This window comes from Otolemur garnettii, unplaced genomic scaffold, assembly GCF_000181295.1.
Source record: "Otolemur garnettii isolate 467f Iridium unplaced genomic scaffold, OtoGar3 scaffold00030, whole genome shotgun sequence".
NCBI lineage: Eukaryota > Metazoa > Chordata > Mammalia > Primates > Galagidae > Otolemur > Otolemur garnettii.
This window is the reverse complement of record NW_003852425.1, coordinates 5,332,374-5,359,582: the sequence shown is the minus strand read 5'-3', so window position 1 is coordinate 5,359,582 and position 27,209 is coordinate 5,332,374. Positions and strand designations below refer to the sequence as shown.

Below are 27,209 nucleotides of genomic sequence, written 5' to 3'. Positions count from 1 at the left end.
CTGGGGATTCGAACCCGCCACCTTAGGTGTATGTGGCTGGCGCCTTAGCCGCTTGAGCCACAGGCGCCGAGCCAAAAGATAGAACTCTTAAACTAGAAATTCTTGAAAGAAAAAAAAATCCATGAAACTTATAAACAAAAAGAGACAAATTTATATAAAAAATAACTCTGAGATGAAGACACCCAAACAGATACAGGTGTGGTGGCTCATGCATGTAATCCTAGCACTCTCGGAGGCCAAAGTGAGCTCAGGAGTTCGAGATCAGCCTGAGCAAGAGCGAGACCCTGTCTCTATGAAAAACAGAAAAATCAGCTGGGCATGATGTTACATGCCTGTGGTCCCAGCTACATGGGAGGCTGAGGCAAGAGGATTACTCAAACCCAAGAGTTTGAGATTGCTGGGACAAGAAAAAGGGAAAACACAGCAAACAGAATGAAAACCCTTATGTATATGAAAATCTGTCCCCATCTTTCCTCAACAGTCATAAAGAAGAAAACTGCAATAAAGCACCCCAAACTCAATTACATATCTTCAAACAAGCAGATGGGACCATAAAAAGGAAATTAAAAATTAAATTACAGCATTGTTTGTAATTGTAAAATAGATGCTCTATACATAGAACAGTTGAAAAAACTAAGGCCCATCCCCACAGTGGAATAACATGAAACTGTAAGAAAGAGGAAAATCTCTCTGAACTGATAAAGAGTGATTTTCAAGCTATACATTATATATATTTTGTAGTTTAAAAACAAACTACAAAAAAATAAAAGTATGGTATGCTACCTTTTGAATAAAAAATAAGAAAAAACAAAAATACACATATTTCTTATCAAAAAGAAATACAGGAAAGATTAACTAAAAACTAATGAGAAGGATCACTTGCAGAGTGAGCTGGGACAAGAAGTATAGGGGTTAGGGAAGACGTGGCAGACAGAAAGAGAGTCACACTTCTCTAATGTGGGCATGTATCTATGTGTGTGTGTGTATTTTTTTTTTTTTTTTAAGTGGAATCTCTCTCTATTGCCCAGACTAGAGTGCACTGGCAGCACCACAGTTCACTGCAACCTCAAACTTCTGGCTTCAAGGAATCCTCCTCCCTCAGCTTCCTGAGTAGCTGGGACTATAGGTATTAGTTGCTACACCCGGCTAATTTTTCTATTTTTTTGCCAGAGACAGGGTCTTGCTGTTGCTCATGGTCTCAAATTCCTCCTAAAGTAAATAAATTAAATCAACAAAGTTAATAAATAATAATAATAAATAAAGTTTAATAAATAATATAATCATATTAAGGGGGTACATATCATATTAAAGAAGGGAAATAAAAGAAGGAACCAAGTATTTCTTGAATATAGTAATTCTGCCTCTGTACCCTCAGACTCAACAAAAAGAACCAATGTAATAGCATCCAGGTTTGTCACCGTCAGAGAATGGTGTCACCAATGAAAGGAGGGGAGTTAAAATGAACCCTGCAATGATAAAATGAAATTTGAGGTACCAGTATAGACTCATGGTTTTTATTATACAGGTACAAAGACAGACACAGAAATATAGATTGTGAGTGTGTGCGCCTGGGAATACATTTACTAGAGCGGCCTGCTGAGGGAGGGCCTAGAAGAAATGACATCCCAATACCAATAAACCCACATAGCACCAGCGTCCTAGTTTCTAAACACTGTGCTCTAATAAAAATAATTGGGATATAAACATTCTAGTGTAAATGTACCCTTATATTAATCTAGGGGGAAAAAAAGAATAACAATCTTCTTAAAGAAATGACTGATCCTACCACTGAGGATGGGAAAGTAGAAGATAAACTTGGAATATCTTGTGCCAGAAAGAAGAAAGTTCTCAAAGAATGAAGGGAATGTTTCAAAGGGGCATAGGTCCTCCTCAAAGGGGTTTTTTCACTGGCCAAATTTGGGGTAATCTGAGTATCAAAATGAATAATGATAGTAATAAATTATAACCCATTAAATAAAATTAGATCTGGAGTCCATAATGACACAAGTAAGTAAGTAAACAAATAAATGAAGGCAGAGAGAATACATTCTCTAACAGAAAAATGTCAATTGATATTTATTTAAGGGCTGCTAGAGCTGGAAAATCATCAATGCACACCATCAACACTAGTGGATAAACACTGGATAAAGAACAGAACATTTACACGGTCTTCTGATATTTCTCCTTAAGACACTGAACAATTACAAAGGGAAGAAAGTTAATTACAGAGAAAATGCTGATACACACCACCTTAACTGAGCAGAAACAGGGCAAATCAGTATGTTGTACCTCCACACACAACACACTGAGAAGACAGTTCTATGTATGCCCAAAACACAGATCACCACCCTCTCATCTAACATAAATCTCTCTTCCTTGTAAAACTCCCCTGAAAACTTTTCTGGTATTTGCAGGCTCTTACAAATTTATGATATTGTTTTGAGTGTTCAAAATCGGATCCACAGTGATATAGTCAATTAAAATAAATAACTCCATTCCTTTAAGAATTTACAGACATTTTCATTTTGAAATAAGTTGAATTAACAGCCTAAAATATTCTAATCTATAAAATGAAACACTTTATATCTGGGAAATAAACTGGGGAAGAAGCACTTTTCTTTTTTCTGTTTTACACAGAGATTAAACAGTACAGCAAAGTAGACTTCTTGCTGATTAAGCTTTCCTTACTACCGCCAATAAAAAGATTATAAGAATAGTCCCATCAGAGATACCAGTATACCAGAGATACTTTTACAGTTTACTTGAACAAAACTCTCAACTCCTGTGAGGATAGGCTATCAACATTTGCCTATCAGATTGTACTACTTTTTTTTCTTTCTAAGGCTTATCAATCCTTTTCTGATAAAGACATTGCTTCACATTTAAACTGTAACAGCTAAGGAGTCAATCTACCCTTTAAGATTATTTCTACATGGTGTTCTGATACATGCTTTACCTAAAAAGTAATCTTACTGTCCACAGTTACAAATTCTTGGTGGAAAAAATGAGGTATACATTATATTACTGCCCTCATACACCAGCAGTAACAACCTAAATAGTCAATTTTAACAACACAACTCACCATACTTCTTCTTATATAGCTGATGGCTTTTTTCATATCCATGCCTGACCAATTGTTGAGCATATAGCAAATACAGGAAGCACAGTACACAAATCGCATGTCATTTTCACTGCCTTCAGGTACTGCACAAAAACTGAAAATAATAACATTATTTTTTATTAGCACTGGACTATAGTTTTGTGAGAGGGTTAGAAACACCTTCTTTTGTGTTTTTTTGTCACACAAAGTCTGTAACTGATTTTAAAACTATATTCTATTTTGTATTACTCAATAAAGAACAATTAACTTGCGTAATACAAAACTATCTCTAAATCATTACTCTACCCCAGGTTTCTGATTCCTGGGTAGTTTACACACTACTATGTCATTCCTTTCTGGATGCTACCACGCAGAGTAAGTTTACTTGCTCCCAGCCTGGGATAACTGTGGTACACTGGCTTGAGAATTAATGACAGGAAAAGCAGGTAAAATCTGAAACCTCTTAAGTAGTAAGAAATTCCCAAGCCCAAGTTTTTCTATGTGAAATTTCTTATATATATGTACATATATAGAGAGAGATAAGCATTAATCGATCAATCATACTGATGTAATATTTTACACAGTTCATTAGTTTTAGACAGCTAACAATCTGTGTAGCCTATCTACTACTTTACTTATAAGCAAGAACAGGGCAACAGTAATCAAAGACGACACTGAAATACAGTAGAACTTCCCTACAATGACCACCTTCTTAAGTTGACTTAATTTTCCTACACTGGACATGCACCACATGTATACCTTTTTAGTTCCAAAACATTATTCTTTATTAAAAAAGAAAAAAGAGTAAGTCATACCTCCCATCTTCCAGCTGAAGGGCTCTCAAGCCTGCTAGGCAAGCTTCTTTATTTACCCGGCTTAAGTCGTCTCCAAGAATGACTAAGCATGACAGGCCAGTATAGGTCATTGCTATGTGGCCACTATCATAAGGATGAGCTGTTCCAGGATTCTAAATTCAAAATTAACATAATGTTAAATAATGAAGTGAAATGAAAATGCGTTTCATTAAGTAATGTGACATGAGGTTTCAGTAAATAGTAAAATTAAATGCTGTTTATACTGATTTGTGTAGACATGTAACTGAGAAAAACAAACCTCCATTTTTACATGTATCTCAACATAAGTATGCCTGCATACATTTCAGGCTACATAATTTTTAAATTTATCTCAGAGATCACAGGCTTTATAATAGTTGTCATGATATTCAAGTAAACCAAATTATTTTATTTTCATATTTAACTCTACCACTTACAATTTAAGTCCTATAAAGTTAGAAAAGCATATAGCCTTTCAAGCAAGATTCATAAAACAAAAATTCCTTTATGTAAGACAAACCTAAATTAAATACCACTATAGTAATCAACATATAGAAATTAAAAACCTATAAAGTTGAAAACCTTATTATTCTACTTTTCAAAGTGAATCTCCAATAAACATTAGCATTTAGAATAGCAAAAAACAAAACAAAAAAAATGCTAAGAAAACTTCCAAATACTAAATCTGAAAAACTATCCAGAAATAAAATAGTGTAACTTTCAAAATTGTAACTGAAATGGATATTTCTTACAGAAATGTTTTATGAAGCCTATGCTCTTAACACAGAGATTATTAGACTAGCTATTTTCTAGGCAAAACCAAATTTTTCAGTTTCCAAGTAAAACTAGGAAACTCATCACAATATAGGTTAGTTTGACTGATTTAACTGTTGCAATACAAAAATGTGAACAAGTATCAAAGATTTCTTAAGCTTTATAAAATCTGTGACTCCTTATAAGAAATCCTATAAAAACCCTGGCAACAGGCATAGATCAAATTGGAATTTGAATATAGTTTATTATGCCAAGTAATTTTATATTCCACAAAAAATTAGTTATATAATCAATTTGAAATAATCAGCTGACCTTATTTATTGGTTATTTTAAATGAAAATTTCACTTGAAAAATGTAATATTTCACATCGTACTCATTGCTTTCTCAGTTTAAGAAAGTTTCCCTTTTGATAGAATGTTTCATATTAAATTTTAATAGACATATATTTATGGGTACACAGTCTGCAGTACGAATGTAGTGATCACAGAAATTAGCATATCCATCATGTCAAACATTTATCATTTGTGTTGGGAATATTCAGTATCCTAAATATACATGTATTAACTTCAGTCATCCTGGGCAGCGCCTGTAGGTCAGTGGGTAGGGTGCTGCCCACACACACAAAGGCTGGTGGGTCCAAACCCGGCCAGGGCCAGCTAAAACTACAAGGACAACTGCAACAAAAAAAACAGCCAGGCGTTGTGGCGGGCACCTAGTAGTCAGTGCTGGGTACTTAGGAGGCTGAGGCAAGAAAATCGTTTAAGCCTAAGAGTTTGAGGTTGCTATGAGTTGTGATGCCATGGCACTCTACCCAGGGCAACAGCTTGACACTAAAATAAATAAGTAAAAATAAAAATAACTACAGCCATCCTACAGCACTATAAAACACTAAATTTATTTCTCCTATCTAGATATAATTTTGTATCCTTTAAACAAATCTCTATTTCCCCCCTTACCTCTCCCTTTCCCATCCTTGATTATCCTCTGTTCTATTTTTTACTTCTGTGAGATTAAGAGTAAGAATATACCCAAGAGTATATTCTTTTTTTTGAGACAGAGTCTATGTCACCCTCAGTAGAGTGCCATGGTGTCACAGCTCACAGGAACCTCAAACTCAAGCAATTCTCCTGCCTCAGCCTCCCAAGTAGGTGGGACTACAGGTGCTGCCACAATGCCCAGCTATTTATTTTGTTGCAGTTGTTCAGTTGGCCCAGGCCGGGTTCGAACCCACCACCCTCAGTGTATGTGGCTGGTACTGTAACCACTGTGCTACAGTGGACGCGGAGCCACCAAGCGTATATTCTTAATAACTTTTTCATAAGTTTGCCTTTTCTTTTAGTTTGGGTTTATCAACAACTGTTTCAAATACTAAAATAACTCTCATAACACTAGAAAGATATAGTAAAATTTGTGCCAAGGTTTTGGCTAAAATAGTCTTCTCTGCCTTCTATAAATAAATGCAAACTTCTGCAATCATTGAAAGGCAAATCCTGGCTCTCCTTATTGGCTTAATTTTTCTCATTTAGAAAATGAAGATATTACTATCTACCTCATAAGGTTATTTTAAGGATTAAATAAATTACTGTCCAAAAAGATGTTAGTTATCTTGATGATGATTTAAATACAAAGCAAATATCAAAAGGGCCACCACTTCTTTAGAGTCACGATCCAAGGGTGTTGGAACAACCACTGATTTAATCACATAATTTTCCTCTATACTGACCTATGGTTCCTCACAGAATGAACTTGCATGTTGTTCAATACCTTTATAATACAAACCCACCCCAACCATCCACCCTTAGATATACAATTCTTTATATATAATCTCACAAATATGCCAAGCACATTTCCATCTTGACATCTTTCATTCTACCTCTCTTCTTAGAACTGAAGCTCTAATTCTCCTGGGTATTCTAGTCCGCATTTATTAAGACTTCTTGGAATTCCTATAGTATATTTTACATTTGGTACTTAAAGTAAACATCGGGTTATGTTAAAGGAAGTGTAGAAAATCCATATATAAATTAAATGTGGACCTTAACCTTAAGGGTAGAAGAGAGGTCTGCTCAAATAACTATAATACAAAGCACCTGTAGAATGTAATAAGCAGCCACAGGGAGATACAAGAGCACATGGATGTTAACAGGAATTATTCTCTGCAGAAGGGGAGGTTGGGCAGGTGTAGATGAAGGAAGAATTATAGGTGGAAGAAAAAGTGAAAGCAAATTAGAGAAGGAAAGTTCTGTGGTATATATTAAGGAAAATACAGAATTAAGTACAGAGAAGGTGGAATTCATGAAGGAAAACAGTACGAAGAGTTGAGTGGAAGGATCCCTTAGTGTTTCTCTAAAAATGCTTTATGGTCACACTGAAGATCCCAAGCATAGACCAGGTATGTCAGTAATGTATAGGTATTTTGGTGCTTCTGAAAGAAAAATCAGTGACACCATGCTATTTATTCACATCTGTACTGGACAATCCTAAGTGCCTCCTCGGATTCTCTCACTGATGTCCTGTCTGCTAGAGTCTCAGCCACTACCCCTAGTGACAACTCTATGTGATTCCACTGGAGTCTTCAGCTCCTTTGACAATTCCAATGAAGACAACACAGCATGGAATGGGGCCTGCTTCCCCAGAAGATGACAGGGGTCAGGTGAACCTAAGGCCAAAAATAGATTTCGGGAGACTCTGTAAACCAAGGGCAAACATGATTTCTTCTTCAACTTTATTCTTATTACTTTGAAAATGTTTTAGGGACAGAGACCATTTCTATTTTTAAAATAATGTTATTAAAGCACTGTTTTACTCCAGTACCTATAGGTATATTATCTATATATGGTCTAGTACTGTGTAATGGTCATCATTACCACTGTCATGACATCCGGAAAACCTGTTGATTATGTAAAGGACACCGTTTATTCAGTGAGAAAACATATGTATGGAAAAAAGGGACAAATTTTATGCATCTTTTGTTATTATGTTCCTTGCTACGTGCAATGAGCACACATGATTGGAGACACCTTGGTGAATTCATATGGTGATGATATAAGCAAGCTGATCTACAGCTTGAGGCAGGGAAGAAAGTTGAAGTAGTGCCTCTATCAAATCACGTCACCTCCAAAATCGTTGAAACTTATTCTGAAATTCTGATGGGTAACACCCCATTTACCTTCAGTTCGCAAATGGATGCAAACTTTGATATACTGACCTGTAACCATTTTATAAGCAATTGACCTCATCAAAGAAAAAAAAATTTATTTTGTGAGGCCTCTTTAGGAAAAATGAAGTTTTTCTCTACTTTCTATTATAGAAAAATATTGGTACTTTGTGCACAGATGGAACCACCTACAAAGTTTGTTCTGGGTCTGCTTCTTTGAAGAAAAAAGCTTCTCAGGCCTATAGTCCCAGCTACTTGGGAGGCTGAGGCAAGAGAATCACCTAAGCCCAAGAGCTGGAGGTTGCTGTAAGCTGCGACGCCACAGCACTCTACCAAGGGCGATAAAGTGAGACTCTGTTTCTTCAAAAAAAAAAAAAAAAAAAAAAAAAGCTTCTCAGGACTCACTGCTTCTTACAATGGCATGTGCTGGTATCAAAGCCTCTAGCTACAATCCTAAGAAAATTTTGCCTATTGCCATAAAAGTCATCAAATTAACCACTACTCGTGGTGGTGGTGCCTGTGGCTCAAAGGAGTAGGGCTGGTTCAAACCCAGCCCTAGCCAAAAACAAACAAATAACCACTACTCATATCTTCAATCACTGCCTTGAGAAAAGCTTTTTCTTTTATGCCTAAGAAATGAGAGCTGAACATAGAGTCCTTCTGTAGTAGGTAGTTTAATGGCTTCTTAGGGACCAAGTATCAAAGTATCTGAGTACTTTATTTCCATTTTCTCCAGGACATCACCAGTAATTTTTACATACCCAAGCACACAAATAGTGAGATACTTTCTGTAACAATTAATAGAAATGTCTCTGTGTATATGTGCTGTGCTTTCTTCTAAGAAATAATGACAATATAGGTTTTCCTTAAGAGGTTTATTATATTAGTTTACAATATACATTTCTGATAGTATTTAGTTGTACTGAAACCTGGAAGCTTGGTTTCTTTCTGTATAACTTCTCTTTTACTAGAATCTCTCCACATCTTTTCTCCTTTTTTCTGACCCAAAAAGAACTAACCTTTGATGGATTGAATGGAATACCCAGGTATGATGAGCCTCGGAAACCACAGCGATTTAGATTTGATCCTAGAAAATAAAAACACACTTAATTAAAATACATCTTATTTTGTACAGATTCTAAAGCAGCTGTACCATCTTTCAGAATCAGATCCTTCAGTACCAAAATTTTGTCACTGTCTTCATTTTCATGCTAGCTAATGTTGAATCCTCACCATGTGCCGGTCCACTCAGGTGCTTTAACGAAACCTCTTAATTTTATGTCTTTACCAGTCTTAGACAAAATAACCCTCTCCTACCTTGTATTTTTAACTTATATCCCACCTCACTGCCTACAGAATCCTTTTGGGCTTCTATAAGACTGTTTCTTGTGTTATCAACATATTTATTCCCACATCCATAGAACAGAAAACGTAAGCTCAGAGGTCAAGTGACATGTTCAAGGTAACAACTAATAATGCAATAGGGCCTAGAATCCTAACCTACCACTTACTGTCTTTTTACGTCTTTACTTTCATTGCTTCTTGACTTGCAAGCAAACTAAAACTATAAAAGCTGCAGAGAAAATAAGCACTTAACCTTGATAATTTATGGGATCTATTAAGAAACAGATACCATATTTACTTTCATTTAAAGTAAGATAAGTCTCAGAGTTCCCATGACAAAATTTGTATATCAAAGAAAACCATCCATGATTAACAGATCACCTCTTGCAATGAATCAGAACATACAAAACACATATCAAAGATAAGAAAGCAGGAACTGTATTCTAATCTTGCCTCTAGCATTAATTAGTTGTATTACTGTGGACAAATTATTATTCTCTCTCAACCTTAATATCCTCACTTATAAAGTGTTGGCCTATAGTATTCCTCACTCCATTCTAGCTCTAAAATTATCTGGTTGTACCTCTGGTCAAGAAGGTATCTGGTCCCTTGTATTTCCTAAATACCTCCTCCTGAGGAGAACAGCCCTATCCCTCCAAGTCTGACTCATTAATAGGAAACCACTATGGTCTTCAAGGTCCTGGAGGCAGATGGGGGCCTGGGTAAATTCTGATCAAATATTCACAAAGTCCTTAAGGACCATCCACAAAAGTCCCCACTGGGGACCTATCTACTGAAACAGTGGAGCAGCTCTGAGCCCCAGGCTTCAGTCTAACTCTATCTCTTAACATCTGTGTGAGTCCTCCGGCAGGTCTCTTAATCACTTTGACTCTTTTCAGTCAGGCTAATTAGGTGAAGAACAAATTTGTTAATGTATTTGGCAGTGCTTTAAAACTTATGAAACAGTAAATAATGTAGACCATTATTTCTGCCATTAGCAAAAATATCAGTATGTATGTAACTTTAGTTTTTAATTGTTTATTTTTGTTATCTTTTGAAGATAAAGTAAGCTAAGGCTTTTTGTTTTGAAAATAAATATAGAAACATAATTATGCTGCCCCCCCATACCTCTGTTGCCACCTACTACCCCCACTACAAAGATGTCTGTATCCTTTCAGAGTCTTTCCTATACATTCATATTCATAGATTGTTAAAACAAAATATCTGTGTGTATGGTTTCATCATTTAACCATATGCGATGGGCAGTTCCACGTCAGTACACACTGTATATACATCTACTCCATTACCATCTACTAAAAACAGTTTATTTAACTGTTTCACTTTTGGTATTATTTTGTTGCTAATTTGTTACCATTACAAACATCACCAAAAAAACATTTTTCTAAATATATATTTTTGTGTACATGTGACAAATCACCACAAACCTGGTGATTTAGAACAACAGAAATTTACTTCTTCATGGTTGTGGAGCAGAGTTCAAAATTAAGGTGTTAGTAACGCTGCTTCCTTCTGGAGGCTCTGGGGTAGAATTGTTTCCCTGCTTATCCCCTAGCTTCTGATGCCTGTGGGTGATCCTTGGCTCCCCTAGCTTGTTGATATAGTTCTCAAATTTCTGTCCCTATCTTCACAAAAACATCCCCCCATGTTCAAATCTTCCTTTCCTTTCTCTTGTGAGGGCACCAGTCATTGAATGTAGGACCCATTAAATCCAGGATATTCTCATCTCAACATCCTTAATTACATCTGCAAAGACCTTTATGCCAAAGAAGGTCACATTTTGAAGTTCTGGGTGAACATTTCTTTATGGGGCCACTTTTCAACCCATTACAGAATACATCAGAATATGTCAAACAGGGTAAAAATTATACTGCTAAATTGCCTTTCAAAAGGCCTTAATAATTCTCACCTTCACTAACAGAATATTAAGTACTCTTACCTCTGTATTCTTGCCAACTTTTAGCTACACTGACATATTAGGTAAAAATAATAATAATGTAACACCACTGTTTTGATTGCATTTCCCTGATTTCCAGTAAGGTTAATCACCTTTTCATGTATGTGTATTTACTGTCTGTACTTCTTTTGTTAACTACCTATTCATAAATTTTGTCATTTTTTAAAGGCTATATCTTTTTTAAAGGATGATATGTCTTTTTCCTCTTAATCTTTAAGAATTTCTTATAGTTTAGATTTTATATTATTAGATATTATAGATATTATATTATTAGTTTATTGCATATATATACATATTACTTAATGTATATCCACAATTTTCTGCAAGACTGTCACTTACCTAACTTGTTTATTTTTCACTCTATAAAAGTTTAAATATTGACTTAATCAAATCTATCTAATTTTTCCTTTATAATCTCCAGGTTTTAACATTTTTGGATTTTAAAATTCTCTCGTTTTTGTGATATCATGAAGCTGGACAAATATAGGATATTCTCTTATGCTCAGTCTGCAAATGCTTCATGAATGAGAAAATATCTGAGGCACCAGATGATGCTCTAGGCTAATTGGGAAAACACAGAAAAGAGGAAGAAAAAAGCTGGGGAAATTGCAGGTGATTTACCAATCTAGGAACTAAGGACACATAATAATGTTTTAGGGACTGAGAGGGAAAAGAAATGTAAGACATTCACATTCTCTGTCTTCCAGAAGTTTACAATTCAAGTGGAAGCCTAAATATTTTAAACAACATTTCAGTGGCAATGACTGAAGAAAAAAAATTAGCCATGGGCTTCAAACCGATGAGAGCCATCGAGTTAACAGTAAATGGGAAAGAGAACTCCAATGGGTCTCAATATGGGGAGTTCCAACTCTAATTCCAAAACATTTGAAAACCTTCACAATATAATAAACATAAGAAAACTGCACCTATCATAATTGAACAGCTCCATGAACTTCTGCAAAATAAACACCTGTAAAACCAGTTTTTTACAAGAAAAAGTACATAGCCGAAATTCCAAAAGGCTCTCCCCTGCCACACACACACATTTAGTCACTTCTCAAAAACTCAGACTGGTTTAACTTCTTTTTGTGTTTTATGTACACATAATAATAACACACTAAGTACTTCTTTCCCTCAAAATATGTTTGTGTAACTCATTCAAATAATTGCGCAGACTGTTCACTCCCATTTTATATGATTACGAGTAGTCTGTATAGCTCCTAGTTCTGGACTCTTGCGAAAAATACTGCTGTCAACATTCCATTCCATATCTTTGGGTGAACATATTTTCATTTCTGCAAGGCATGTATATACTAGGAGAACTGATGAATCATAGAATTTACGTATGTTTCAGCGTTAGTAAATACCACATAGTTTTTGAAAGTAGTTATAAAATTTCTTCAGTAGTGTACAAAAGTTCCAGTTTACTAATTCCTGTCAACATTTGTTATTTTCCACCTTTTTCATTTTTAGCCATTCTGGTACACATGCAGTAAACAAAATTATGGGTAATGTGAAACTTCAGATTGGATAGTAAGTCTCTCACAACACAAGATTAAATAACGATAAAATGAATACGCAGTGTATCCTTTAAAAAGAATATGGGTATGAAAGTGTTTTAAAAAACTAATTTTGCTAATAAAATGATAGGAAGAAGTAAACAAGTATTAAACAACAGACCATAAAACAGCTCAATCTGGGAGCCACCAAGTAGTCTTTAAAAGCAGAGATAAATATAAGACAGATTAGAAAGCATGGTGAATAAGTGATTTATATACCGAAAACTACAAGCTCTAGTATGAATTCTCTCACTAAAATGTTAGAGTCCATCCTTTTTTAAAGACACAATGGCTATTTCGTTTCAAGGGAATGAGAATCAGTACATTTTTAATAAAATAATACAAAATATATTTCAGCAAAAACTTGTAGAATAGCTTTCTACGTGCCACAGCATGTATAACTTTCTACCTATCCTATGCGAGATTACTTTTCTCCAAGAAACTGCAGTGTATTATTTGATCAGGGCATGCATTTTAGGTATAAAACCAAAAAAACAAGCAGAATCTATAATACTACCTTACATCTCTCTAACTCTTAACTTTTGAAATAATTTCAAACTTAAGCTATTAAAAAAAATCTTGGCAAAAATAGAAAACCATAAATTACTTCTATTTTGCAGGTGACAAGGACTATGATCTGGCTTCAGCCACAGGCACCTAGAGAATGAATCTTGTAACATATTATAGCCCTTCTCCACAGGTTTGGCAGAAAATTCAATAATCCTACTTACCAACATGTTAGAAGCTTTAATTGTTGACTAAATAAATTATCATATGTGCTTCCTCATGTTGCTGGTGAAAGTAATGAGATATTTATATATTAATTCTGATAGAACTAGTTCAAAATGCATAATCATTTTAACAAGAATTTGTAAACAGGCATAGGTTTTAAAAATTACATTAAATTAAAAAGAAACACTACGAATTTCAAGAACAAAGTAGAAACCCATAAACTATGTCCAATATCATCTGTTAATAGAGAAATTCTTTCTTTCTTTCTAAACAAAGTTTTTAATTTATTTCTCCAAAGTTCAGTGGGTGAGATTTATACATGATTATTCCAACCAATGAACCATATTGCTAATTTATAAATGCTGATTAAGACAGATAAGTGGTGACCACTGATAAAAATTGCAGAATTTTCTATGAGTTTATTTGCTTGCTCTGTTTAAGGTTAGAACTTTCAACATGTATAAGTTATGTTAGGTATTTTATGCTAACAGAGTGAATAACAGAGTTTCTCAAACTTGTGTACATGCTGTCCCCAGGTTATAGATATGTTCCTGACAACGTCTTTAAGTCAGATTTCTTTGTAAATCGTAACCCTGATGAACAGTGCATATACAGTGACAATAACAGTATTATATGGCTCTTACGTGTTAATAATACACGATAATACTGTAATACTGATAAGACTAATAACACCTCTGTATTGTAATAATAAGTTACAGAAACACTATGCTCTTTCCTATAATTCAAATGGAACATAAAAACAAAGAAGGTTTAATAGGAGAAAGGAGAAATTTCAAAAAAGAATATTAAAGGCTAAAGGTCATCAATGTTGCATCAATGCTAGGCTAACAGGAATGTTATACTTATTTTGACCTTCTAACAAGGTCAATCAATTATAACACTTCCATTTCAATACTAAATCCACTACTCTTAGTAATTATTGATACTTCCATTGGGAGCACACTGCCTTTCCTGTGCTCCAGTGATGGTCCAGTGACCGAAGCCTAATGCTTTCCAATGTATGATGGCATCTGGCCTTTCTCCAAATGCTTAATTATTTCTACTTTCATTTTCATTGTAATAACCTTTCTCCTCCCTGAAGGCTTACATGAACTTCAGTGGACTTTTGCTTTGAAGGCATAGTCATAAGGATAAACATAGACACACAAAATTGAATAAAGAAGACAAAAGTGATGCTGTATGTGACCATATAAATGGGATTATCCACTAGCATAAAGATGCTGCACCAACAAATTGCTTAGACTATGTGAGTTTCTTCACAAGAATGGAAGAAACTAGTTCCCAAATTATTATTTCATTATAAATTATCATTACAGGAGCCTGTTCATAGGTATGGAATGCTGTAAGTTGGGTTGTCTGCAACCTAGAGACTGCCTGTATATGTAGTTGATCATGTAATTTATGAAGTTAGAGAATTAATCAAACATTTTAAAGTTTTAAAAAGTCTAAATAAGATTGAAATACATGTAAGAGTTCTGCAAACCTATTAGAGACATGCTAATTATACACTAGTAGGGAAATAGCCAGGAAAATGAAAGAAAAGCTTTTGATAGGAAAGAGTTTTTCACTGAAGAAACAAAAAAAAACGGTTGGGAATGAAAGAGTGAATGCCATAAAAGTAATCAAACATAAATATCAACTACAAATAATCAACAAGCAGTTATCAGTGTGGAAGTACACAACACAGTGGGATGCTACAACTGTGGGTCTCTATTTAGTCCCAGGTAGCTCTAAATTGCTTTTTCAAGAGATTTATGGTTCAACTTAAGTGTTGTATTTGAACAGAACGTATCACAAGGAAAACATAGATTAATAAAATATGTTAATAATATATGAACAAATAGTAAGATTTGCTGGTCCAATACATTTTATGCCAGGTACAACTAGTCACACTAAAAATAAAATGCTTAAAACTCACTCACTGTCTTCTGTGGGAAGGACCTGCAGGGAGTAAATCCACTCTATTATATCATCTTTGTTCACCACATCTAAGGAATCCAACATATCCAGCCCGGAGAGTGCAAAAAATGCAATTGTCAACCTGAAAGAAAAAAATGTGAAGTTTCATCTTAACTGTCAAACCAATGAAGTCTTTCTGGTTCTGAAAAAGAATAAACTCATCCTACTTATATAGAATAACTCTACTTTTATAGAATACTCCCACTTTACAAAAGCCAAAATAACCAATTTGTTCTTATAACTTAATTATCAGCCAAAGTTTTGTTTCACCTCTTTAAAAAGGGATATTTAGGGAGGTAGAAACCAACCCTACTCAATGGAAGCATATGTGAATCCACTAAAGCCAGTGTATCAGCAACTGGAAGACTAAAAGTTGATTAAAAAGAGGATTCTCTATATCTAATCAGTATAGATAAGCACAAAAAGCTGGTAAGTATTTATAAAATGGCAATTTTCTCTAATTTGCCAAGAGCAATTATGCTTATAGCTTGTGCCTATCTTGAGAAATGTTAGAATAAATTTATCTTTATTCAAACCTGTTAATAAATAATGTAACTTCTTAGAAAAAAATTTATAATAAATTTTGGGAAACAGGAAACACTGAAAAAAATTAAATACAAATGCACTTCAATACCATTTTCCCAGAGAGGAGCATTCTTTGATGGAATGAAAAACTAAAAGGCAACACTCTTCTCTCCAAGATCACATACTATAAGTCTGATCTAAACCTTGTGCTTTCATATGAAAATCTGTACCTTAATGGTTGCTTTAAGCATAAAGAACTCATTATACATAATTGTTTTTATGTTGAGAAGCATTCTATAATGTTGCTTGATTGAGCATTATTTCATTTCTATAACCTAGTAATACACATAACTAATAGTAATAAATTAATACTTCAAATTATCTGGTCTAAAATCTTACAGTAAAGCCACTTGACCAATTCTTTAAGGATCCCTAAAGAGCCTTAAGCCTTAATGCCATGAGGTATCCACTGTATGTAACAAATTTTCTCCTCTATACGTCTAGAAGAGTATTGCCTAGAATAGTATTATAGGTTGAGCATTCCTTAAACAAAATGCTTGCTATCAGAAATGTTTCCAGTTTTGCATTTTTTTTTAAAATTTTGGAATATCTGTATTACATGAGATATCTTGGGGGTGAGATCCAAGTCTAAAAATGAAATTCATTTATGTTTCCTATTCACCTTATTCACATAGTGTGAAGGTGATTTTATACAGTATTTTAATAATTCTGTGCGTGAAACAAAGTTTGTGTTAAGTACTTATGTGTGGAATTTTCCACTTGTGGCATCAGGCATCATAATGGTGCTCAAAAGGCTTCAGATATTGAATACTAACGAATAAAAGACTTGCAATACTACATCTGACTCTCCTGGAGATTTCAAACAGCGTTTTTAGTTTTGGGATAATCATAACGTGACATTTATAGTCAGATAAAATTAAACATCTAATAACTCAGTTTATTAAAGATTTATTTATTTATTTATTTTTGAGACACAGTCTTACTATGTCACCACAGGAAGAGTGCTGTAGCATCACAGCTCATAGCAACCTCAAATTCTTGCACTTAAGCGATTTTCTTGCCTCACCCTCCCAAGTAGCTGGGACTATAGGGGCCCGCCATTAACACCTGGCTATTTTTTTGGTTGCAGTTGTCACTGTTCTTTAGCAGGCCTGGGCTGGGCTTGACCTGACAGTCTCAGTGTATGTGGCTGATGCCCGGACTCACTGAACTATGGGCATGGAGCCTATTAAAGCATTACTATAAAAAAAAGCAAAAAACAGATAAAAGTGTAGAAAAACACGAAGGACTTGAGGTGGAAAACATTAAAAAAAGGAGCTTCCTGTGAGTATAAGCTATACAGAAGAAAACACCCAAAAGACTATAAAAACAAGTTGGTTTTCTCTTCTAAATTAAGAAGTTCAAAATGATCTAGTCTACTTCTTTAATCTTCTAGCTGAAAACAAAGTATAAAGAATTCAAATAATTTACATGAGACTTCAACACTGGATAATCAAAACTACTCAGAAGTTTGAATTCCAGTGTGGTGTTTTCCACAGTGGGGAGCTTCTCAAACCTGGGAGCTCATTATTATCAGATTAAAAACAAATGACTAAAACACCAACAATATAACCTTCAGAGGTCCAAGTCCTGCTTCACAATTACATCACAATCTCTGTCATGCCTGTAATTCTAGCACTCCGGGAGGCCTAAGCAGTGGACTGATTGAGCTCAGGGGTTTGAGACCAGCCTGAGCAAGAGCAAGATCTCATCTCTAAAAATAGCTGGGTGTTGTGGCCTATAGTCCCAGCTACTTGGGAGGCTGAGGCAAGAGGATCGATCATTTGAGCCCAAGAGTTCAAAGTTGCTGTGAGCTGTGATGCCAAGGCATTCTACCAAAGGTGACAAAGTGAAACTCTCAAAACAAAACAAAACAGAACCCCACAATTTCTGGGTGGAAGGTATGAGCACTCAAGTCTTGCTATCTTTTTGTTTGTTTTTTAAAAATTTCCCAAGTTATTTTAACATGCAGGCAAGCTTTAGGAGCACTGCTCTAACAGTGGTTTTCTACTGAGACAACACTGCCCCCAAGGGGACACGTAATAATCAAACTTTTTTGGCTGTCACAACTGTGAGAGGGTGGTACTGGCATCTAGAGTGGGCATCCTCAAACTATGGCCCCGCAGGCCACATGCAGCCCGCCTAGGACATTCATCCAGGCCGCCAGGTGTTTTTGCTGCCGCTGCCTGTCCCGCGTTGCAGCCTGATCGTGGGGCCTGCAGTCCGGCCCTCCAGCGGTCTGAGGGACAGCGAACTGGCCCCCTGTTTAAAAAGTTTGAGGACGCCTGATCTGGAGGGTAAAGGCCAGAGATGTTACTAAGCATCCCACAATGCACAGGAAAGACCCTTACAGCAAAAATTATCTGGCCCCAAATGTCAGTACAGCTGAGATTGAGAAACCCTGCTCTATTGTTACACTATTATCTGTATGTGTACACTATTATCCAAATGATGTTTGTCCCATTAGTTGCTCCTGGATAAATGCATTTCATTTATAAGCAAGTGTCAAATACAAGAAATCATATGGTGGTAAAGCATTTAAAAATCTTGCATACTTAAATTATTAAGTCCAGTATTTTTAACTCATATTCAGGCTGAGACTGTAAAGTCTGTGAGATTAATGCAGGTATAGTGAATAGCTTATGTTTATAGTGAGGCCCCACCAGAAGCACCCAACAAAGGTTGACATAGTAAGCTTCTAAGAATTCTCAAATATGCCCAACACTTAGAGAGCAAGAGAATTAAATAAGACGTAAGAAATACAAAAGACTTTTGGGTTATGGGCCTCTGTGAGAAATAACATAGGGTTTTGTAGTGCTCAAATGATTGCCACTTGGGGTATAAACTAATGGGTAAGCTGACTCAATGCTGCTACAAAGGAGTAATTTTGCCAACACATGCCCCTAAAATTGGGCTAAGAGTTATTTTTACCTTCTCACTTCTTCCTTTCTTTGTCCCCCAGATCTGAACCTCCCTGAGTCATAGCCTAAGAAGCTAAAGGAAATAAGCCATATCTTCCTGCTTACTCCCTTCTCTTAATCTGAACAATACATATAAAAAGTTTATCTTACATGGATAAAAGAGTAACATTTTCTCTGTAAATTAGGTTGCTTTACCAGTAGATCAATTCTCAGATGAGAGGAGATAAACTAAATGTTCCCAAAAGATCTCAAATATTCCAGGTTTAAGAAGCTACACAAAAATCAAAACCAAAAAACAAACAAACAAAAAAAAAAAAACCAAAAAACTCACAACCAAGGGTTAAATAAGAACAAACAAAATGAAAACAAAATAGGAAAAAAGAATAAACACTCTGGGCAGTAGAAAAAAGAATTTGGTCATACTGATATGACAATACAATATTAAGGAGTAGTGTACTGTCAGTCCAGAGCAGTGGTGACAAGCTGGGACTAAACTGGAAACATTGATTTATGGGACTAGATTCCCGAACTTTGAATCACTTGCCCTGCCCCTTTGGGGACAACCCCTTCCTTTATTAATACCTCTAAATGTCTTTAAAAATGGACTGCATTCCTACCTAGTCCTCAGGTGAGGCTATGATTAAATCATATTGCAAAATTCTAACATTATCAACAAGCAAACCACATTAAGAAATAGTAACACGGCCAGACGCAGTGGCTTGCACCTGTAATCCTAGCATTCTGGTAGGCCGAGGTAGGTGGATCACCTGGGCTCAGGAGTTTGAGACCAGCCTGAACAAGAGCATCTCTACTAAAAACCAGCCCAGTGTTGTGGTAAGCACCTGTAGCCCCAGCTCCTGGGGAGCCCAAGGCAAGAAAGAGGATCACTTAAACCCAAGAGTTTGAGGTTGAGTAAGCTATCATACCATGGCACTCTACCCAGGGAGACAGAGTAAGACTCTGTCTCAAAAAAAAATAGGAACACAAATTGAAAATCACGTGACGGTGACAAGAAAGCCTAAGAGGACACATTAGAATTAATCATGGAGTTAAAAATACTAGCACATAAGTACTTTGGGGTGAATAAATGAAAGGCTACATGAATTCTAAACATTATTTATTTATTTGATTATTTATTTACTTTTATGGGAGACAGAGTCTCTGTCACCTTGGGTAGAGTGCTATGGTGTCATAGCTCACAGCAACCTCAAACTCTTGGGCTGATGCAATTCCCTTGCCTCAGCCTCACTCGAGTAGCTGGGACTACAGATCTCTGCCACAATGCTGGGCTAGTTTTTCTATTTTTAGTAGACATAGAGTCTCACTTTTACTCAGGCAGGTCTCAAATTCCTGAGCTCAAGCAATCCACTGCCTCAGCCTCCCAGGATGCTGGGATTACAAGTGTGAGCCACTGAGCCTGGCCAGAATATTCTTCTTCTTTTTTTTTTTTTCTTTTTGGCTAAGCCAGGTTGGAACACACCACCTTTGGTATATGGGGCTGGCGCCCTACTCCTTGAATCACAGGTGCCGCCCCAGAACATTATTATTTACAATATTTATCAATGGTTGATCACCTGGTAAATACCTTAAGCACAATCACACATCTTTGGAATTATTTGCTTCTTACATAGCTTCTCTACTATCACAATTATTAAACAAGAAGCATCTACTGAATATCCACTACATACTAGATGTCATGACAAAAATGAATAAAGCTTCCTAATCTTAAACAGATTATATGATCAGTGCTGACAGAAATTCTCTTCTTCCTTTCTGAACCTGCTCCTTTGCCTCTTATTCTCCAGACCATATGGCATTATAGTTCTAGTCCTAGAATAATAGGACTCCTCCTCCTTCATTTCCTCTTTTCTATCCTTACTTCCACTGCCCCAGCATCTCTCTACAACTTCCATATTGGTCTTCCTGGTTATAGTCCTGTCCCACTCAATACAAAGATCAATCTCAAATCCAAAGACCACTCTATAATAGTATCTAAGGCTGGGCATGGTGGCTCATGCCTGTAATCCTAGCACTCTGGGAGGCCAAGCCAATGGATAGCTTGAGCTCATGGGTTCAAGACCAACCTAAGCAAAAAGTGGGACCCCATCTCTACTAAAAATAGAAAAACTGAGGCAAGAGGATCACTTGAGCCCGAGTTGGAGGTTGCTGTGAGCTAGGATGCCACAGCACACTATCTAGGGCAACAGCTTGAGACTGTGTCAAAAAAAAAAAAAAATCCAACCAGAAAGCCACTATTCCCTGTCACTTACAATCACATCAAAGTCAAGCTTCTTGACAAGGCACACAAAGCTTTCCACGATCTGACCCATGTCTACCTCCTTAAATCCCTGCCAGACACCCCCCTACATTTTGAACCACTATTAGAGAAATGATTGAAGTGCTTGCTCAACATTCACTTATCTGCTCCTATTATTACTGTTCATTTGCAAAAACAAACAAACAAAACCCTGGATCATATTCTATAAAATTTAGTTCCAGGTTGTTTCTTTCTCTAAGTCTCTATCTCTCTTCAGGTTGAGCTGGTGACTTCCATAAGGACCTGTAAATATCACAATTATTGTTTGTGGTCAGGGGATCAACAGTATGAGTCACCAGGGAGCTTGTTAGACCCACACCTCAGACTTATACAGATGTATGCAATCAGAATCTGCTTTTTAACAAGATCCCCAAGTGACTGACATGCATATTTCAGGTGGGAAGCACTGCTATAGTAACTATCTTATTTATCCTGTCAGGCAAACAGTTTCAAACTTCAGAGAACATCAAAACCACTGGAATGCTTGTTATAATGCACCCAGGCCCACAGAGATCAGTGCTATGAGAGAATCCAACCCAGGAGATCTGGGGGAAGGGCCCTGGTATGTGCATTTTTATAAGTAACCTGAAGTCATTGAGTAAAAGCTTTCTGCAGACTTACTTAGAAAGATACACTGACAGACTATGATGTACTTGAGATAAGAGAGAAAATTAAAGGACAAAGTAGTTGTAGAAGGAAGGAAACAGAGTAATCACATAAGAGGCTACACATGGAAAGATGGAAGAACATTAGAATAGAAAGACCAGGTAAACTGTAAATGCCTTATGAAATAAAATTAATTGCCTAAGTTTTTCTTCTAGAACAATTAGATCAGCAAAAACATTAGAAAATTACTCTTTTGCTCCCCAATAAAAAAGCCTACTCTAATTCTCAATACCCAAATACAGGTGGCAAGAATAATTCATAACTACAAAAATCTCTCTAAACTACTCATTTAAAAAACCTTGTTAATTGACAAAGGGCCCCATCCAAAGTTTAATATTCACTGGAGTGAACTAGTTACTGCCACTTTTCAGAAATTAACATAAAACAAAACTTGGATGAAACAGCGAACATATTATTTTCATAAAGCCATTGTCCCTAAAAAGGTTATTTGTCAGACTAAAAGAAACAGGGAAATGGAATAATTTTTAACAGAATGGTAGGTCAGAAAATAACTGTCTCAATATCTAGACCAATATTAGCCTTGTCAGTTTTTCAAACATATTTGTAAAAAGAAATGAACAGAGGAACACCTGAATCATTAGTTTTACACTATTTCCCTGCAGCCAGACATAGGTATGCACACTATAAAGGCTTATGGAATTCAAATGCAATATTGGGTAAGAATTAGGACTTAGCCAACATATTGTTTTGTCTTAAAACTTGCATCAAGAAATTCTGTGACCATCACCTTTGCTTAAAAGATTAGAACTTCAGTCAATTACAATCACATATACCACAGAAGTACTTAATGTTAAACTACAAAAGTAAAGACTGTGATTCAGGAAAAAAAAAACCTAAAATCACTACAAAAACTGATACACGCAGTTATCTTAAACAGTTATTAAGCGAGTCACAAGAAACCCAAAATAATGCCAAAATTCTATTCAAGTTGTCAACCACCAGACACAAAAAGGATGTAACACTGCTTAACCAAGATGTTATTATCTGTTATCATTCTAACATATAGTGCCTAATGTAAATTTTACAATTATACTGACGTTATTAAACCAATTGTTAAATAAGTCAGACAATTTGTGCTGTTTTACTTATGCTGTTAGCAGAATTACAGAGTTTAACACCAACATGCATTAATCTATATGGTTCTGTCCAAGCTGCAAGTTCATAGAACAGACCAAACACACAGGCATTTTGAAAATGCAACCAAACACCTATAAAAGTAGCTGAAAGCAAAGTTCAGCTGTTTAACAAACACCTTTAATGTTAGGGCACATATGATGTAGACACGTATGAAAATATCACATGTGCCCCAGAAATATGAACAATTATTATGTATCCAAAAAAAAAAAGGACAAATGACTTTTTTTTTTTTTTTTTTTTGAGACAGAGCCTCAAGCTGTCCCCCTGGGTAGAGTGCCGTGGCATTACAGCTCACAGCAACCTCCAACTCCTGGGCTCAAGCGAGTCTCCTGCCTCAGCCTCCCAAGTAGCTGGGACCACAGGCGCCCGCCACAACGCCCGGCTATTTTTTGGTTGCAGCCATCATTGTTGTTTGGCGGGTCCGGGCTGGGGATTCGAACCCGCCACCTTAGGTGTATGTGGCTGGCGCCTTAGCCGGTTGAGCTATAGGCGCCGAGCGGACAAATGACTTTTTACCCAAATGCTTTGAAGTCAAATAAAATTAATCCCCATAAATACGATTTAGCAACATGTTTTACAATCAACAGTGACTGAGTTTGAGAAACCTTAATTTAGGTAAAGGTATGGGCTCTGCCAATCAATCAATACATATGAATTGAGGAAGGACTATAAATACTGTTTCACTCTTTCTTATGTAAGGTGTTCATCCTTCAGGATTCTGCTCACATTATTCAACAAATATTTCCTTAGTGCTCTGATACTGCTGACTATTCAAGGTTCTAGTGTTATGCTATCTAATAGGACTTTCTGAGATGATGCAAGTGTTGAAAGAGAAGGGAAAAAATAGCCACTGGCCAATATGGTAGCTACACAAACAGAAAAACTAAATTTTTAGTTTAATTAATTTGAATTTAAACAGCCAAATATGGCTAGCGGCTACCATGTTGGATAGGGCAGTTCTAGTGTTTGCTATAGGGGTAAATAAGACAAAGATCCTGCTTTCCTGAAGTTTACAATCCAAGAGGGAAAAAAGATATTAAACAAATAAGCTAATAAATATGTAACATTAAGTGATGACTAGAAGTAGTCCCTTTGGAAAGAGTGATGATAGAAGGCCGCTTTAAGGAAATCTGGATTAGGTACATCCCCTTACTGTATGCTATATGCATGAATCCTGTACTAACATGTAGCATAGAACTCTATGAAAATGCTTGTTTTGGTAAGCTGTACTCCAGCACAAACCATGTATTTCTTAACCACTTATACAGTGCATAAGTCACCGATAAAACTCCTAAAACCGACCCAGTCTTGCAGTGTTCAAAATACACTAGAAGCTCAGAGTTCAGAAAACGCAGAGAGACCAAAGCTAAAACAATCTTCGGTTTCTTCCCATCTGGCCTCACTTCAAAATACGGCATTGCGGAGCAAAGATCGCTGCCTCCTTTCGTTCTTCTCCTCTGAATTTTATCGTGAATTGACAAGTACCATGCGCCAGACAACACTCCTCAGCTACTGCAAAACACTTTAAACAGATTGCTTCACGCGACACCACACCAATTTGCCTACCACTAGTTCGTAATTCCTGGAAAGTAAATTTCGACTCAGTCCTTAAGGACTTTCTGCCGTTCTCACACAAACACCATACAGGCATGCACTTAAGGGTCAATGGCTTTGGAGAAGAAAAGGAAGCACAGGAGTTCAGTATTTACGACACCACGACAACACTCTGTCTTTTCCCTTTCATACTCGGAAGTATAGAGGAAAAGTGACTCCCGGGCTGTGCAGGAGGGAGCGGGTAAAAAGAATGCTCCGAGTTGATAGGAAATCGGTAAGTGAAAAAGGAGGCAACTGGAGATTCCCAACGCTCTCAACTTCCAGCTTTTCAGGCCCTCCCGCCTTTGCTCTGAGGAGTGAGGGTGACCCGAGGCCCGCCCGGGAAGGCGGGGACCGGTCCGAGCCGGGTGGGCAGCTGCTCAGCCCCCTGCGGGCGCCCGCGTCCTGCCGGGTTCCGCCGCGCCTTTCCACTGGCCCGCCCGGTGCCGGCCCCGCTGACTGCGGCCTCCAGTTACCTGCTGGTCTCCAGCGAAGAATAACGCTCTGGCAAGACCTGGAGGCATCGCTGGAAGAACCGCACGTGCCGGTCCCTCAGGAAATCCAGACGCTCTCCCTCACCGCTCCCGGACAGCCTCTCCTCCTCAGGGGCCGCCATGCTGCTCCGGAAGCGACGTCCGCCGCGACCCGGAAGCAGTTGGCGGGGGCGGGGCACTAACCCCTAGGGGTATCCTGGAGCTGGGGAAGGGGCGTTCGCCGGCCGAAGGCCAATCAGATGATCGAAACTATTGACCAGCAATTGAAAATTTTTCTGCAGCGCAATACCCAACCTTTTCTATTTTAAACTCCAGAGGTTTGGAAACACCTCGCAGGCCATGTAAAATCAGCCCACAAATGCCTCGGTCACAACTTCTATCCTCCGCCGGTGTTTGGGAGGAAGCACAAGGTCAATAGATTCTCGTTTGCTTTGCGGAAATTCTGAGGATGGTATATCTGGGAATGGATTGGATCAGTATAAACTTGCTGACGGACTCAGTTGTGGAAGGCCACAGTGTTAAACTGAATAGATAGGGACTAAGCCTACAAATCAAACTGTGGAGATAAAGTTTATTACTTACATTATACAAGTTCTGAGACTTTCCTAATCTTGTCTAGAAGAACTTTTATAATGCAACACACAAAACACACATTTTCATTTGCGTGTGAAACTACTTGCATCTTTTTAAAATAAATCTTAAAGACTTTATTCTTCGCTTGTGTAGACATGTCATCAGGAATCAACACCGCATCAATCTGCAGCAGCAAAATAAACTCAACATGGCCAGGCGCGGTGGCTCACGTCTTTAGATCCTAGGTCTCTAGGAGGCCCAGGTGAGTGGAATGATCTCAGGAGTTGGACACTAGGCTGACCAAGAATAAGATCGCGTCTCTTAAAAAAATAAATAAATAAAAATAGCCGGGTGTTGTGGCAGGTGCCTACAAAGTGAGACTATGTCTCCAAAAAAACCAACATATTCAACTACATTTATACTAAAAAAAACGAAATAACATGCTTCTAGTTCTGTGTTTCAGGATTTAAGTTGCTTCAGCCATATACTATTCCCTTTAAAGATTTGTGAGGCATTTTTTTTTTTTTTTTACCAAGAAGGGGTAAATCTACCCAAGAATGGGGCCTAAACTAGATTCTTTGTAATCAACTTAGCTAATAAGTTTGGCAATAATTTTGTTAGCTTTCTTAGAAGATGTAATTCTTAAGAAAATGTACTCTGTGGGCTGGAGTTTATCTTGTACTTATTCAATAATCCATACCAACTACTTAGTCACAGGTATTCTTGCGCCACTTTTAACAAACACTGTATTAACAAGACAGCCCTGTATGGAAGAGGACTATCTTTGGTACTTCCCTATAAATATGAAGCTCACAGTCATTGCCCTTTAGGTATGTCCAGTCCAGAGTTTTTACACTGTAACTACAATTCAGATTGTTCTTTCACACATACTCTAAGATGCCTGAAGATGTTAAAAATGCAGTCATTACTATATACATTAACTTACCAGAATCAACTATGAACACTGTGTTCAGAAAATTCTAGTTATGGTCCTTAAAGTAGGGAAGCCAAATACTTAATCTGATTCTCAGCTCAAAGAACAGCAATCTGATGTATAAGCTGGAGAAAAACTTGCTGTGTTGAATTCATTGAGAGAGAACTTAATATACCTAAGTCAGTAGAAAGGTTTCCATGAATGATTTTAACCATACAAGCTTTTCCACATATGCATGACAGAATCGAACCCCTCACATAAAGTGCTACTCTACATTTTCAGCTAAGAAGTGTAAAGAGCTCATATCTTCAAAGTATAAGCATCTGTGTAATTATTAGCCATTAAATGATAATGTTTGAATTATGAAGAAACAGGAAAACATAGGTAAAGTGATTATAGCATAGTAATTGATACATACTATATGACTGTGCCTGTTTATTTAGAGGCAGAGTCTTACTGTATTGCCCTGGGTAGAGTGTCATGGCCTCAGCCTAGCTCACAGCAACCTCAGAT

The 27,209-nt window shown here is 36.8% G+C and overlaps 1 protein-coding gene across 1 annotated transcript in view; it reads right to left on the bottom strand.

Annotated features, from left to right (window-relative positions):
* PGGT1B (protein geranylgeranyltransferase type I subunit beta) overlaps window positions 1–25,341 on the bottom strand; it is a 41,031-nt gene extending 15,690 nt beyond the window's left edge. Inside the window, exons 1-5 of the mRNA XM_003788908.3 lie at window positions 25,172–25,341; window positions 15,419–15,537; window positions 8,885–8,952; window positions 3,916–4,067; window positions 3,083–3,215 (exon numbers count right to left, since the gene is read on the bottom strand). Of these exons, the coding sequence (XP_003788956.1) occupies window positions 3,083–3,215; window positions 3,916–4,067; window positions 8,885–8,952; window positions 15,419–15,537; window positions 25,172–25,311 (612 nt within the window). The 5' untranslated portion in view covers window positions 25,312–25,341. The remainder of the gene's footprint in view (window positions 1–3,082; window positions 3,216–3,915; window positions 4,068–8,884; window positions 8,953–15,418; window positions 15,538–25,171) is intronic.
* Window positions 25,342–27,209: the final 1,868 nt, after the last annotated feature.